The following is a 16,187-nucleotide window of genomic DNA, read 5'->3' on the forward strand; positions in this document are numbered from 1 at the left end:
CTGCTTAATTCCTCCTCAGCCTTCAAGAGCCAGCACAGAGGTCCTTCCACACTGAAGCCTCTCCTGACTCTCTTGAGCAGAGAAAACCACTCCCTCCTTTATGGTTTCATAGAATTTTCATTTCTTTTATTCACTCATGTTTCCGAGCAATACGTACTAAGAACCTACCATGTGCCCAGCACCATGACGAAACAGACATGGAGTTCATATTCTAGTTGAGGGTGAAAGACAGTAAACCAATAAACGAGGAGATGTGTGGCTTGAGAGGCTAAGTACTACAGAGAAATTTTAAGTAGAATAAATGGGATTGGACTACAGGCTGTCTGATAAATTTGCTATTTTATATATTCATATATATGCTTCTACAAATAGCACTAATCACATTTTATTTCACCTATTCGTTCATTTGCCATTTTTCTCTTATTAAACTCTTCATTTCATCGTTGGTTTGCTGCCTGGGGCCTGACACATAGTAAATGAGGAGCTAAACATCTGTTTGGAGAATTGAGAAATAATAATAATAACCCAAATAATAATAAGGCAAATAATACAGGGGCTCTTCCTCCCAATCAGAGAGGCTGGAATGGTAATGGGATACAGACCAACATGAAGTTTCCACATGATAAGAATTTTGCCTTGACTGAGAGATTGGTAAATGCCCCTGGAAAACCCTCAGGTTAAACCATCAGGTTAAATCCAGTAATTTGAATTATTGTAAAATTGCATGCAAGACTTAATGAGCGGCCTCACTACCTTTTGAAAGGTTCACTGTGTTCACCTTGGTACTTAATTTTCTTTCACTTTAGGAGTTGTAATTCAATTGATTTTTTCATCTCTTGTACTCATTCCAGGCTGTTTAGATTTAGTGAGAAATCGAAAATTACTCCAAGTTTATACATCTGTGTTTTTGTGATTTATAGAAGCATCCCCAGCCCAGCTATGTAATTCTTCCATTCAGACAATAGGAGCCGTGATTTTCCTACTGTTCTACACATAAAACAAGCAATATATCTCCTGCTCACATGATTTAAAGATGAGTAGAAAGAGATGCCTCATAGTTCTATGCCCATAAAACTGACTAAAACCATGCATTAAAGTTTTATGAAAGCATAAAAAGACCTGATAAAGTTGTTCATTCATGCAAACATTCGCTACACACCTACTTGGAGCAAGGCGCACTGCTAGATGCTGCCGGGCATGCAGACATTCCATAAACTTGGTTCCTGCCTTCAAGAAAGTGATGATGATGGGCAAGGTAAATGCACACATATCTGCAATATGGGTAAAAGGTCATAAGTGGCACAAAAGGCGCAGAGAGAGCAAGGATCAGATATGGAGTCACAGCTTTATCCACAAATTTATTAGAACCAATAGGGCACATAGGTTCCATTGACGTAATCCGGGACTTTAATTATCTGCAAAGGCTACAGAACATTTTCACTGATATCTTTCAGATTTTTTTTTCTTTTTAGTTTCTCTAATGTGAATAATGTTTTGCATGATGAACATTTTTGTTCTGTGGCTGTTGTCTTTTTCAAGCATGATCAGAATTTGCAGTGTGGTTCAAAAGAAGGGTACCTAAGGTAAAAACCACAAACCTTTTTATGAGCTTGATTCTGCTTCTTACATTGTCCCATCCATCCAAAATATAAAATACAGATCTTAATAAAGTTGTAAAATAGCAGGAATTTGGCTTCATAGTAATTTTAAATGGGTCATATAGGGCTAAGGTGGGAGGGGGATTTCTATTTTTCACCTAACATACAGAAGGTGAAAATCCACTTCTATAAATTAAATAAGGTCCTCGTTTTGCACCCTATAAACCCTTTCAGGATGCTGTTAAGAGCAAGTGGAGTCTCACCAGGGGCCACTTCAAAGATCAGTTCCTCGTGTTCTTTAGAACAGTTTAAATGATCATGTGTAGAACTGCTGTTAGCAGTTTCACTGGGCATAATTTTTGAGTGCCTGTTACATGGAACACACGCTGCAGCATTTTCTCATGATTTCAAACCTTGCTCAGCACATTGACATTTATTGGTGCTCCAGAAACCCAAATGTTTTAATAACTTAATTCAAATTTTACTCTCAGTGACATACTATTTGGATTCCACAATCCCTAAGTATATGTCTTATTTATAACCTCATGCATATGGATTTTTAAAATACAGCATTTTTGGTATATTTTTTTAATTGAGTATGGTTGTGTGCAGACTATTGTGTGATAACAGAAGGCTGGAAATAATCCCAGCTTAGTTAAAAGGCGGCATATGTTCTTGGATAACTTTCAAAATGTAGATCACTATTTCTCAGATGTGCTTCTTTGGGGGGAAAAAAAGAAAGGTCTAAGTCTGTCTCTCTTCCCTTGTGGTTTCTTTCAACAAATATTTATTAAGCACTTACTATATGCCAAACACTTGGCAATGAGGAAACCAGGCATCAGCCCTTATGGAAGCTTCATTCAGTAGACTTGAAACTTCTCTTCTTTCAATGAAAACATTGTTTTTTAAATATCACATTTAATTATGCATATCGTATTGTGGTGGCAAGGGTTTCTACAAAGTATTACTTTTTCAGATATGTTAACTTTAAGAAATTTCCTTAAAAAGATAAATGTAGGTATACAAGGATGTGTAGAGTTTTCTAGCCAACGGGGTTCCCAGAAGGAGTTAAAATGGAATGTGTGCCAAATGTCATCATAAGGAGAGAACAGTCTTATTAAGTAAAATATGAAAGCTTCTGAGATGGAAGTATGTATGTTTTCCATTGAGGTGCTGCGTCAACAATGATAGGATTTGAGGAACTCCTAGAAGAAGGATTAAATGACAAAATTTGATAGTAAATTTAGAAGGTTAAAAAGATTATATTGCTCCATATTATTTTTTAATCATCAAAACCAGTATAGCATTTTATTTCTCTCAAGATAACTGTGAAAGTGGTTTCATTTTTGGTAGTTCATGGTGGTTCTTCTAAATTACCGAGATGTAATCATGCAGAGATGGGTTTGTTTTCTTTAAAAGCAGTCGCTGCTTTGCAAAGGTCACTGAAATTCTGCTCCTGTGTGGTCTTCATGCAGCAAAGCAGGTATTGGGGAGGTCTTCGAAGGTCACCAGGGGCCGGTGACTGGAATTAACTGTCATATGGCTGTGGGCCCAATCGACTTCTCACACCTGTTTGTCACGTCATCATTTGACTGGACCGTCAAACTATGGACCACAAAGGTAAGAATATCTTGATTTAAGTTCTCTGGTAATGCCTAGGCAAAGGGACAATTTTATTGTATACAGCCTACTGATGAATTCAGTCTGCCTCAGAGCTAAAGGTTCACTTTCTCAGTCCATTTTATTTATTTTAAAATACGTAAGTGATACTTGAAAACATTCTAAATTTTTAAAATTCTGGCAGTTTGGGGCACCTGGGTGGCTCAGTGGTTGAGCATCTCCCATTGGCTCAGGTCATGATGCCAAGGTCCTGGGATTGAGTCCTGCATTCTCCCTCTGCCTATGTTTCTGCCTCTCTCTGTCTCTCTCATGAATAGATAAATAAAATCTTAAAAAAAAAATAAAAAATAAAAGTCCAGCAATTCAAATAATAATAAAATGCAAGTCCTTCTTTGCTAACACTAGTGCTGCCCAGCACATGTCCTCCAGGACTACCATCCTTCCCTCTCCCCACTTCAGTGTTGACTGAGCAGAGCTCTATAGCACTGGCTTACATACACCTGCACTTGTGGAAATGGGACTTGGGACCTGGTGGTTTGGGGCTTGGGGTGTGTCTTTTGACCTTTGGTGGTTTTTAAGCTGGCAAATGGTACTATGTTAATTGTGTTTTCAAAGGCAATTCTGACCATGTTTGAGAGCAAGAAAAGGAAAGGTCACTGGAAGAAGGGTGCTGTAGTCCAGGGAAATAAGTGACAGTGACAGGGACAGTGGTGTAAACCAGTAGTTTGGGATGGAGAGAAAGAGGTGGATTCAAGAGCCATTTATCAGGTAACAGCCACAGAAATTGTTGATGTGATTTGATATAAGGATGGTGAGACAGGGAGTCATCAGGATAAAAAGGCAAGTTATAGCTGAAGAATGGAGACTGTGCTAATCAGTCACTGTATTCACTGCATGGAGATCACCAGAGGAAGGGCGCCTTGGCCAAGAGCATTGTGCAGGTTAAATGTAAGATTCTTGGGATGCACAACTCATGATTGCCATTATAGTTTGCGATGTGGAACAGAAACGGAGGGAGACCCCTGGGCTATAGGTACATACCTAGTAGCAGTCAGGATAGAAATCATTATTATAGTCCATGGAGTGGATTTTTTTAAAGATTGTATTTATTTATTTGAGAGAAAGCAAGAGATCACAAGCAGGAGAGGGAGAAGCAGACTCTCCTCTGAGCAAGGAGCCCCATGCAAAGCTTGATTCCAGGACCCCAGGATCATTACCTGAGCCAAAGGCAAATGCTTAACTAACTGAGCCAGCCGGCACCCCAAAGAGTAGATTTTAAAAGAAATGTTAAGACTAGACCCAGGAAAAGAGGGGTATTTAGGAAATAAACAGGAGAAATGGAACTAGAAAAGGAGACTTAAAGAGTGCCAACCCAAGAAACAGAGGGGAAAATTATCACTTTTGAGTGTGTGGCTTCCTGGACATGAATAGAGAGAGTCTGTAGGAAGAGCACAGAATTGGCCTCCACTGCATGAAAAACAACCTCACCTATAAGAGATACCCAAATTAAAGCCAAGGTGAGAAACTTCTTTTCAACTGTCATACTGACAAAAATCCAAAAGCAACATAGTCTGTGAAGGGATGAAAGAACCAGCCATTCTCATACATTGCTGTCTTGAGTGCAAAATGGCACAACACTGGAGAGAGGGATTTGGCAGTATATAAAAATAATTCATCATGCATATTTGCTCATTGTCAGAGCAATTCTTGCTTCTAGGAATCTATGCCAAAAGTATACTAGCAAAAATAAGAAAAAAGACATCTGCAGAAGGAGATTCATTGAAAGGCTATCTTGAATAGGAAAAGACTGGAAAGGACCCAAGACTTCATTGTGAGGGCTCTGGACAAATCAAAAGTAAACTACATCCACACGAGAGAGGACGATTCAAGTGTATGAAGAAGTGCAGATTTCTTCATACTATTATGGAGTGATGTCTAGGAATATATTTTTAAGTGAGAAACGCAAGGTGGAGAAAAGTGTAAATAGTATGTTGTCATTGTTTAATATTTATTTGTATATTTTTAAAGGTTGGAAGGACACACATACATAAAATTATTATTTACAGAGAGGCAGAAGGCTAAAAGAAAGAGAATAACCACACTTCTTAAAATATATTTTGTACTTTTGGTTTGGGAACCACATAAACATTTTACATAGTCACAAAACAATAAAATTTTTAAAGTGGTGAAGTGGGGAGCCTCAGTGGCTCAGTCAATTAAACATCCAACTCTTGATTTCAGCTCAGGGTCATGGGATGGAGTGCCACGCGGAATGGGCTTTATACTCAGCAGGGTGTCTGCTGAGATTCTCTCCTTCTCCCTCTCCCTGACCCTTTGCCTCTGCCCCTCCCCCCAAAAAATAAGTGAATAAATCTTTAAAAAATGTAAAGTAACATGAAACAAATCAACCTTACTATGGTTCAAATTGGAGGCAAAACATTACAGTGTGGAATTATTCTGACTTTAAAATCCTGTATTTTAATTATACATTCCAAAAGAGATGTATTTTAAGGATAAAAAAACTGCAAAAAATTTTTAAACTACTTTTAGTACTCACATTGCTGATGATTGTATTGTCACTATTACTGACACTATTGTGTTGGTATCGTGAGATAAATGACTACATTCCTGTCGTTGAAAAGTAATATTAGCTGGGTTGAAAGGAGATACAAATGCTTGAATTGAGTGAGACCTCGGCAGTAATCATGATTTTAAGTTGGATGTATTAGTAAGAATTTGTGGTGTGTATTACCTTTAAATCTAAAAAATACACTTTCAACCAAAAGGTCTAGAAACAGTGACCAATCCAGTAGCAATGATGCTCCTAGTGTCCAGTTTGTGCTCTCTAAATACCACTTGCACTAAAAGAAACCAGAGATCCTGGAAGAAATTACTGATTCTAGATCTGCAGCAGGAAATGTGTAAAAATTCATCATAATAAAAAGCAAGGAAGCTACCAAACACTACATATTTCTTGTCAAAGGTCTTAGAAGCCACATTGAATAAGTTTCTGCAGGCCAAAGAATATCAATGATAGTAATAGATTCATGAGTTCATAATAATACTGAAAAAAGAAAAAAAAACTAATTAGTTATCTTTGGAGATCATGAGGGAAGCCAACTCAATATTTTGGAAACTAATAAGTAAAAGAATGAATCAGTTATTTATTCTGAAAGAGTTAAACATTTGTTCTGTCTTTTCTATATGATTTGTACATCAGTGCTACTAAATAATTGATGAGGGTTTGTTTTTCCTTATAGAAAAAATGCAGCTAATACAGAAAGATAGGATTGAATATTAGGTAGTGATTATTACTGATAGCATTCTAAATACAGAAACAACTTTCATAGCCTTCTATTTTTTCAAGTAGGCTTGTCCCCCAAATCAAATTAAAATCCTATCAATCCACCAGATCTCTGAATTTAGAGGGAATAGGAGATAAAGATGCAAAATATTACATACTACAGGGATAGAATCAGCCAAGTCAAGGTCATGGAGAAATCTGTGGGACAGCGGATCTCATTTCTACAACAAAACCCATTTTTTTTTCAAAGAAAAAAAAGGAAATGAAGGTGGAAACTACATATCAAAACAAAATAGAACGAAACAATACTTGAGACATTTCAACCAATCTTAAAATATGAATCCTATGTAGATCCTGATCCAGAAAAGCAACCCTTTAAAAAAAAGTAGAAGGCTGTTAGGAAAATCGAAAAATTGACTAGATATTTGAATATATATATATATATGAATTATTATTCTTTGGTGTGACAATTATATTTTGATCATTTTAAGTGATTTTACCTTTTAGAGACACTGAAATTTTACAGAAGAAATCCTAGGATGTCAGAGATTTGCTTCAAAATAATCAGTTGGGAAGGGAGAGCATGTGGACATAGATGAATTAGATTGTGCAAGTACTGATAAATATTGAAGCTGGATATTGATACTATTCTATTTATGAGTATGTTGGAAATTTCCTATAATATAAAACCAAAAAAAAAAAAACAAAAGAGAAGGGAGTGAGCAATAGTAACAAATACATCATGAAAGTGTCGTCAAGACTGAAATATGTCCACTGTATTTAGTAGCTTCACTGTGCCCGTGGCAAGTACTGTTCAGCCGGTATGCTGAGGAGGGGACAGAAATAACAATGGGTTAAGGAGTAAGTGGAAAGCAAGAAGCCCTGAAGAAAAATCAAGAAGTTTGACTATGAGGAGAGGAAGATGGGAGGGAGAAAGAGTTTCTTCTTTTTTTTTTTTTTAAAGATTGTGGAGACTCTTGAGGATGTTGCTGTTGACAAAGAGTAAAGAGTAAAGACAAAGAGTAGAAAAACTGCGAGTATAAGACAGAACAAGGTCCCTGAAAATGTTCAAGGGAATGAGATGCATTAGCATGGGCAAGGGATAAAGTTTAAATTCCATTGTAACAAAAGGAACAGGAAAAGAAGGGGACAAATATGTGCAAGTGTGTAGGTTTGGTGAATGAAAGCAAAGGGAACTCTCAACATGATCCTGTTTTCCCAGTGAAGCAAGAGATGAAGTAGTTTGCTGAGTGGGAAGCAGAGGTGCTAAAGGGAGCAAGCTGCAGCCCATCATGAAAGAGAAGAAGAAAAGCTGATTAGGGAAGCAAAGATGGGCTCTGAGGGTGTGGAGGACCCTGCTGGGTGGGAGATCAGAATGTTCTAGGTGGCACCAACCTTCAGGGCCAACTTCCTCCAAGAGAACTTAACAGCATTTAACGTATGGTCATGGATGAGGGGGACACTTAGTTGGCTCTGGGGCCAAAACTTTCTCAGAACATGATGGCAGGACAATAGAACATGGGATCAGAAGCAAGGATGAAAGCATGTTCGATTTTGGAGGCTAAGGATTCTACACTAGAGCTGAAAGGAAATGACAACAGACAGGAGATAGTAAAAGTTGGATGCCCCTACAAGATCAAAGAATAGGAAGGAAGGAAGGAAGGAAGGAAGGAAGGAAGGAAGGAAGGAAGGAAGGAAGGAAGGAAACTAGTAAAGTAAGAGATTATTAGAAAGTAAGATGTTTGGATTTAGTAATTCACAACTGATAAAAACAAAACCAAATGAACAAACAAACAACAAAGGTCCAGGATGTGGTCGTGTTATAACCAAAGCCAAGTGGATGTGAAGTTCACTGGAGCAGATGGGGTCCTGGAAATAAAATATCAAGGTGCTAGTGGGCTGTGGCTTTCTTTGAAGGGGCCAAAATCAAGGCAAGGCTGGAATGGAAAAGGAAATAGTGAGCTCAGTGCTAAAGTCTTTAGTGAATTAGGAAGAGAGATCAGAAGAGGTAAAGGATGATACAGAGACATGGCCTGCACATAAAGAAGCAGGATTTTTTACTGGATGTCTACACCCTGGAGAGCAAATACTCTATTTCACTCTTGTGAAACAGAATAGCTGGTAATGAACAGTTTCTACTTGAGGAGACACTAGAGGAGGTGGTGAGCTTATGGGAGAGGGAGGGTTCACCTGAAACAGGCTGAAGAGTGACTTTTCCATGAAAAGGCTGAAGGTGGATGCAGATGGGTCCCATTCATCATGGAGTGAGAAGCAGGGAGAGCACCGTGGGAAGATCTCAAAAGGGAGAGAGCACTGAGAGGTGGGTTCAAGTAAAATAAGTAGTAAAGGAGATTCCTAGAAAATGCTATAAGAATTTAGCAAGAATGGGGAAGGGAGATACAAAAAAAAAAAAAAAAAGCCTGCAATTCTGAACAGAATGCTAATTCTTGCAAATTCTAGTGAGGACAGCATGCAGGAAGAAAGGCTTAAAACACCTTACATTGCCTTCCCTCCACCCCGCAGCACACCAGATTTCAGATTTCATCATTTAACCATGGTCAGGGGAGGCTTCACATCGAACAGAAACTTTGTTGGAGTAGTTCACCTGGCAGACGCAAGACAAGGCTGCATTCCAGCAGCCAAACCAACAAGGGAGAAGCCATTTTCATCTAAATGGCCAAAAGGAAAGGATCCAGTCGGGAATGCGTGTGATGAGCTGGAGAGAGAGATTATATTGATAGTGCAGATTTATTTTTATTTTATAAATGACGGCAAGTCATTTTAGGACCAAACTAGTCAAAATTGAATTTTAGGGAGTTTTCTATGGAAGAAGAATTTGCGGGGATTGGGAGGAGACTGCGAACCCAAAATTTATCGAGGGCACACTGTGTGCCAGGCACACTTGCCAGGCAATGTGTTGAATCTGTTGCATATGGCAGATAGTCCAGGAAGTCCTTGTAGTCAACCCCTGGGGGGGGGGGGGATGCATTAGCCCATTCTATAGAAGAATTAGGGACAAGTGGGCTGAAGTAAATGGCCTGATGGGCTCAGTGAGAACCTGGGGATCCCGGAATTCGAACCCAAATTACTGTGACCCGCTCAAAGCTGTGTTCTTTTCCACACCAGCGTGCTAAGCCCTGAGACATCCGGTTATGAGGCTAGTTTGACAGCCAGGTGAGAACCAGAATTTCTGCAGTGGCAGCGATATTGAGCTTGTGGAGGAGAACACAAGTCTGACACCAGCAAGTGGACAAGGGGACAAACTGACTTGATTTGAGAGCAGACTCAGTGAGGATCGTGATATTTCTGCCTTAGGCATCTGAGGGGAAGAATGGTGGTGTCAGTGACCAGTGAGAGAGACAGGATATAGAGGAGGAATGGGCTTCGTTTGGGGGTAGAAAAGTAGCAGTCTGGGGCACACTCCAGCTGAGGCACCTGGAAATTCCTAGAAGGTGATTGAAAATAGTGGAGCTCAGGGATGAGAATGGAGTTAAAACTCTCCTCGATCTTGGAGATGTGAGGTCAAGCCCCACGTTGGACATAGAGCTGAGTTTAAAAAAAAGATCTAGATATGGCAGGAATCAACCTGTAGTCAGTTATTTATTCAGAGAGAAAATTAAGAATAGAATGTAAATTGAAGAGGACAGGGTGCAACTGTGAGGCCACCGCTGCTGCAGGAAGGAAAGGAATGTGTGTGTGGGGGGGGGTGTCGAGGCAAAGAAGAAGGTGACACTGGCCCCAGGGCAGATTGGAGCTGGTTGCAGAGGAAGGAGGGAAGACAAGAGGCAGAGAAAACAAAGACCACTTCTTGAGACTGGGGCTGCAGCTGAAGGAGACAGAGCAGTGGTTAGCAGGGAGAGCCGGGCCCAGGAAGCATTTGGTTATTATCCTTTCAGAGAGACTTGAGCGTGTTTGTGGGCTGAAGAGAAGGAGCCAGGAAAGAGTGACATTGATGGTGAGTGGTCTAACAATTGAGAAAGATGCTGTCAGGTGCCAGTTTCGGATTGGGGAGGGAGTAGAGGCAGGACACCGCTAAGCCTGGAGAAAGATCCAACGGGTTTAACTACATGGAAGGGGAAGGGGAAGGGGAAGCAGGGAATGTGTGAAGGTTCCCTATTCTCTGGTGAAGTCAGAGGCACGCTGATCTGCCCAGAGCCATGGGAAGTGGGATGTTGTGGAGAGAGGAGGGGAATTGCAGGTCATGCAAGAGGGGACAGGCCCCTGACTCCTGAGGATGCCTGAATGGTGCCAGTTTGAGGACCAGCTAGGGCTAAATATCAAAGATGCATTTCATAGGTGATGGCTAAGTTTTACAAGAGTGCCAGGAATTGTGGAAAGTGGCCATTATTGACTCTCTAAAGTCCTCACAAACCTCCTGAATCTGGCATTTAAAGCTGTCCACAGCAGGGGTGCCTGGGTGGTTCAGTGGGTTAAGTATCTGACTCCTGATTTTGGCTCTGGTCATGGTCTCAGGGTGGTGGGTCATGATTCTCTCCCTCACTCTCTGCCCCTCCCCACCACACTCTCTCTCTCTAAAAAAAAAAAAAAAAAAAAAAAAAAAAAGGCAGAAAAACTGTCCCTAACCTGTCCCCAATGTACTGTATAGCAGGTCAGTTGACAAATTCAGGTGTAGGGGATATACCACTTCTCTGCAATTTTAAACTAAGGGTTCTAAAAGTGTGGCCCCTTGATCATCATGGGCAGCATTACCTCGGACTTCTTAGAAATGCAAACTCCCTGAGTCACCCCCGAAACATTCTGCATCAAAAACTCTGGAAGCAGGGCCAGCGATCTGTGTTTTAATAAGCCCTGCAAGTAATCCCCATGCTGCTAGAATTTGAAGAGCCATGTTCTAAACCAACTTGAAGTTCTGTCTCAAACTCCCCATCCTACAGAGCTGCTAGGGTGGTTCATTTATTCTAAGGTGTCTCTCCTCTCTCAGCAGGGTTGTGTTAGGGAACTGGGGAGCTAGTTCAGGATTCAGGCAGGAGAATGGCAATCATTGTCCCATCCTCCAGTCAGATTTCCTGATATAATTAATACCCTACTTGTTCTGGCCAGAGATTTATACTGTGAATATATTTGAAACCCCACATTGATCATAACCTTTTGTGGTAGCCTTCTAGGAGCAGTGGTTCTACTTGATACTCTTGGCAACACTGACTCCAGTCTTTCTCCTCTTCTCAATCTAAACATGCATAAAATTGAAAGGACATGGTAGCAATATCTCCTATAATTACTAGTCCCTTTTACAAGACTGACTGAAAGTAACCTCATTTGTCTTTATAAAAAGGGCAAAGTGAAAATATATTTTTTTAAATACTAGAAATCAAAAAAATGCTGGATATCAAGGCTTTGAGGCTTTTTTCATTCTTGTTGACAGTAAGAATTTTCAGTTGGAGAACAGAGAGAAAAACGAGATGGGTAGTTATTTTTTTGGACCCTTTTGACAATGATGGTTACCTTGGTAATCTTTATTTTAAACTTTTTGTGTAATGTGAAGTCATCTGATAATTTAAACAAAGATGAAAAAAGTTATGGTAGAGGCCTACTTGGTAATTGAGTTAGTGATACCCTCACACTGAAGATTATGTCTTAGTCCTTTTGGATTACTATAACAAAAATGACACACACTGAGTGGTTTTTAAATAACAGGAATTTATTTCACTCAGTTCCAGAGGCAGGGAATCCCAAGATCAGGCAAGATGCCAGCATAGTCATGTTCTGGTAAAGTCCCTCTTCCTGGTTCATATCTAGGACCTTCTTGTGTGTCCTCACATGGCAGAAGGTCTAAGGAAATCTGTGAGGTCTCTTTTATAAGGGCACTAACCCCATTCATGAGGTGCCACTCTCGTGATGTAAGTACCTCCCAAAGGCCCCACCTTCTAATATCACCACATTGGGGATTAGGATTTCAATAAATGGATTTTGGGAGGAACACAAACATTCAGGACATAGCAGATTGTAAGTTAAATCACATAAAGAAGAATTCTTCAAATGATAGAAATAATTGATGCTAAGAAATAAGACTTTGAACTAGTCAGGAGTCAAATTTTAAAAATAGCTGCAGTATAATACTTTGTCCATAAAAAAAAAAAACTATAGCTCAAAAAGACTCCCCCCAAAGTTTAAAGGCAAACCAAACAACAGGAGAATTTGGCAACAAAAATAAGCATTTTGTACATTCTACAGACCAATTATTTGCATTTCTATCACAAAGATAAAATAGGAGGACAGAAAATCTGTATTCCAGGGGAGATGTTATGCAGCAATTAGCACACTGAGCAAAATGAATGTAATCTTGAAGACTTTAGCAAAGTCCATATCCACTCACTCTGCATAAGTAATGTGATTGCCAGCGAGACAGTAGCACTTCACACACTTTTATGCAGAGAGAAGCTATGATTTTAAACATCAAGACTAAGACATAAAATTTCTGTACATAGGATTTCAGAAATATTGTAGTTAAATGAAAAAGCATATTTGGAGAAAATGCGGCCTCCGTTTCTCTGTGATTTGAAAAATTAGTATTACTGTTAACTTTATATATGGTTTTATTTCAATTTCCCATGAAGATTGCACAGGTTGAATTTTTGAATTGGGAAAGGCTAAAGGAAGAATGTAATACTGTATATTTTTGGAGGTTTGGGCTTCTAACCACCCAAAAGAGTGGTTTAGTTCATGAACATCAACTAGCCACATTGACCCCAGGTGGAAAATTAACCTACCTAATGGTGTTACAGAATCTTAAAATTTTAACATGACTCTTTGGTTTCATTATCATAGTTAACTTTTTTAAAAAGATTTTTTATTCATTCATTTGAGAGAGAGGAAAAGAAAGAGCACAAATGGGTCAAGGGGCAGAAAGAGAGAGAGAAGTAGACTCCCTGCTGGGCAGGGAACCTGACATGGGGCTCCATCCCAGGACCCCAGGATCATGATCTGAGCCAAAGGCAGACACTTAACCACTCAGGTGCCCCTATCATGGTTAATTTAGAAAGAGAGTTAAGTAACGCTTATTAGTGACAGAGGCTCTTTTTTTTCTTTTTTAAGCATAGTAACTGAACCATTTTTGATAGAGGAGCTTTGTTCATCACTTCAATTATCAACATACTGTATTTTAACTCCATTCAAGGGAAGTATAGAATGACCCTTGTCTTAGTGTAACCATGTGTGGAAAATAGTATTCTTCCCATTGAGGCAATATATGGGAGAGTCCAAATGAGTAAGTAGAGCAAATGATCAGTCATGTCCTCATGGGCATGTGTGGTTGGAGCCTCGAAGATATAGAAAGAATATAGGTTCTTAACCTGTGCACATGGATCTTCCATGTGAATTCCCACAATAAGCCGTCATCTGTCTCTCTTCCCTGTATGCCCCACCTGCTCTTCCCTCTAACTTTTTAAAAACAAAACCAAGCACAGACGCCCTACCCTTGACCTTGCTACCTCTTTCTCATCCTTTTTATCTTCTGCCTTTTCCCACCAAACTGTGGTTTTTCTGCCAGCAATCTCTATCTCCATGATCACCACTAAACCTCCTCCTTCAAAAATTGCCCTGCCCCCCTTCTTGCCTGTTCCAAGGGCATTTTGCCATTTTCATTTCCTTTCATGACTTTGCTGTTTCAATAATGTTGATTAGTCCCTTGGAACATCCTTCTGTAATATATCAATGAGGCTGTTTTTAAGAAAATAGTAAAAAAACTGCATACTTAAAAGTCTGTCTTTGATAATCCTTTTAAAAAATAATTTTTAAAAATGCATAGCCTGAATAAATTCTACTGAGTTACCAACTCTTACCTTTTACTATATCTTAGCCCATTAAATTTCCCATCCATCAAGAAATGCTGGAGTTGATACTTAGAAATGAAGTATGAACTCTTGGCTGGATTAAAACATTCATTATTCCACTCAGCTTTTCTGTTTGCTGAGGTTTTGGGTAATTTTTTTCCTGTACTGTAGTTTAGCTTAGTGGCTAGACAAGTTATGAGTCTTTGGACTTTTTATCATTGCATCCAGCTTGGAAAGTTTCAGTGGATTCCAATTAAACATTGGGTTAATATTTATTTTGGTCCTGATACAGCTTCATAAGGATTTAGGTTCTTGATACTTTTCATGCATTTGCCAGCTCAGTCTATTCCTTTAGTCTTCAAAGGGCTCGAGTTTCTTCTGCTTGTCTTGATCATAGCCTCTAAATCCTTTCTCTCTTAAAACTTTGGGGACCTAAAATTCAATTCCTTTATGTTAACTGGTCAGGTAGATGGTCTGACTTAACCCATGTGTTGGCATTTGATGTGGCTCCTGGGCAGCACCCCGGGATGCTGTCATCCAAGAACCATTCACGACACACATTTGATTGATGGAAATCACTGACTTCTCTCAAATGTATCTTGACACTATACAATCTATCCTAGCAGCTAACCTACATCTCAGTCCTTTTAACAAAATGTCTTTTAACAAAACAGAGAATCTGAAAACAAAATTTTCTAAGTGACTGAAAGGTGATGACTTTGCACAAATTAGAAAGATAATCTTCAATTTCCAAGCAACTACTGTGAAATCAATAAATATTACCTATTTCATGTTGACATCCTCTGCCAGGGTTTAAGTGTAAGATGACAGTCGTACCTGGTTTTGTTTTGGTTTGTTTTTTTTCCATCTTAGCTACTAGGAAAGAGTGATAATTTTAATTTTTTATGAACAAAAGAAATTGTAAAAATGTTGCTTTTAAGGAAAAACTTCAGTTTTTACCTTTAAAATGAATCCATCAAAAATGATTATGTATTGTAATAAACATTAAATATGGCTGTATTACACATAAGACAAAAATAGTTTTGTCTTGCTTATTAAATTGCATTTAGTGTTACATAGTTTCCATCCTTTCCCTGTAAGACCATGAACTCCTTGAGAATAGGCTCATATTATTTTGTCTGTATCCCTAGTACCTGGCAGAGTGCTTGGCATCTGGTAGACACTTAACAAATCATTGAATTAATACATGAATGAATAATCCCTGGATTTTTAAAAGATGTACATTAAAGACATACTGTAGCAAATATTTAGTTAGTAGTGGTTTTGAGCAGTAAAATTCGTAGTCATAATTTAGAAATATAATAATTAGTAAACTGAGGTTAAGCTTTAAAAATCCTATTAGGAAATATTTAAGAAACTATAATTTTGTGGGGGAAAAAATCTAAGGCAACTATCCAGGAGCAGAGTGGCCTCCTAAATATTTTTCTTACGAAGTAGATGAGTAGGATTCCAATTAGTCTGTGAGAATGATCTGAAGAGCTGGGCAACCAGAGTATGTATCCTTAGCCATCTCTTCCACTCAAGAGGATATTTATCCAAGTGAGCAAGGGAAGAGGCTCCTCAACAGGCTGACAATCTTCTTTTGGGGCACTGTAGCCCGGGTGCATGCAGCAATACTCCTTCTAAAGATGCCCTTGGGAAAGTCTGTGCTTTGTGGGATATGATCTCCCCCAGGAGAGGGGCGGGGGGCTTGACTCTCTCTAAATCATAGTTTATAAGAAAAAAATCTAACTCAAACTGAAGCTGGAGAGGAGAGGCTAGAGAAGGAAATGTACTAAAGAAGCTCCTCAAAATACAAGACATCCAAACTGAGGTTTGAAGGACTTCATGAAGTAAAGGGCCACAGAGAAGGTG

The 16,187-nt window shown here is 39.1% G+C and overlaps 1 protein-coding gene across 12 annotated transcripts in view; it reads left to right on the top strand.

Moving 5' to 3' along the window:
• DYNC1I1 (dynein cytoplasmic 1 intermediate chain 1) overlaps positions 1-16,187 on the top strand; it is a 437,478-nt gene that overhangs the window by 376,051 nt on the left and 45,240 nt on the right. For all 12 annotated transcript variants that reach the window (XM_072764334.1, XM_072764337.1, XM_072764333.1 and 9 more), the window contains one exon: positions 3,074-3,218. In XM_072764334.1, coding sequence (XP_072620435.1) covers positions 3,074-3,218 — 145 coding nt within the window. The remainder of the gene's footprint in view (positions 1-3,073; positions 3,219-16,187) is intronic.

The sequence above is a fragment of the Vulpes vulpes genome, chromosome 7 (genome assembly GCF_048418805.1).
Source record: "Vulpes vulpes isolate BD-2025 chromosome 7, VulVul3, whole genome shotgun sequence".
NCBI classification, from domain to species: domain Eukaryota; kingdom Metazoa; phylum Chordata; class Mammalia; order Carnivora; family Canidae; genus Vulpes; species Vulpes vulpes.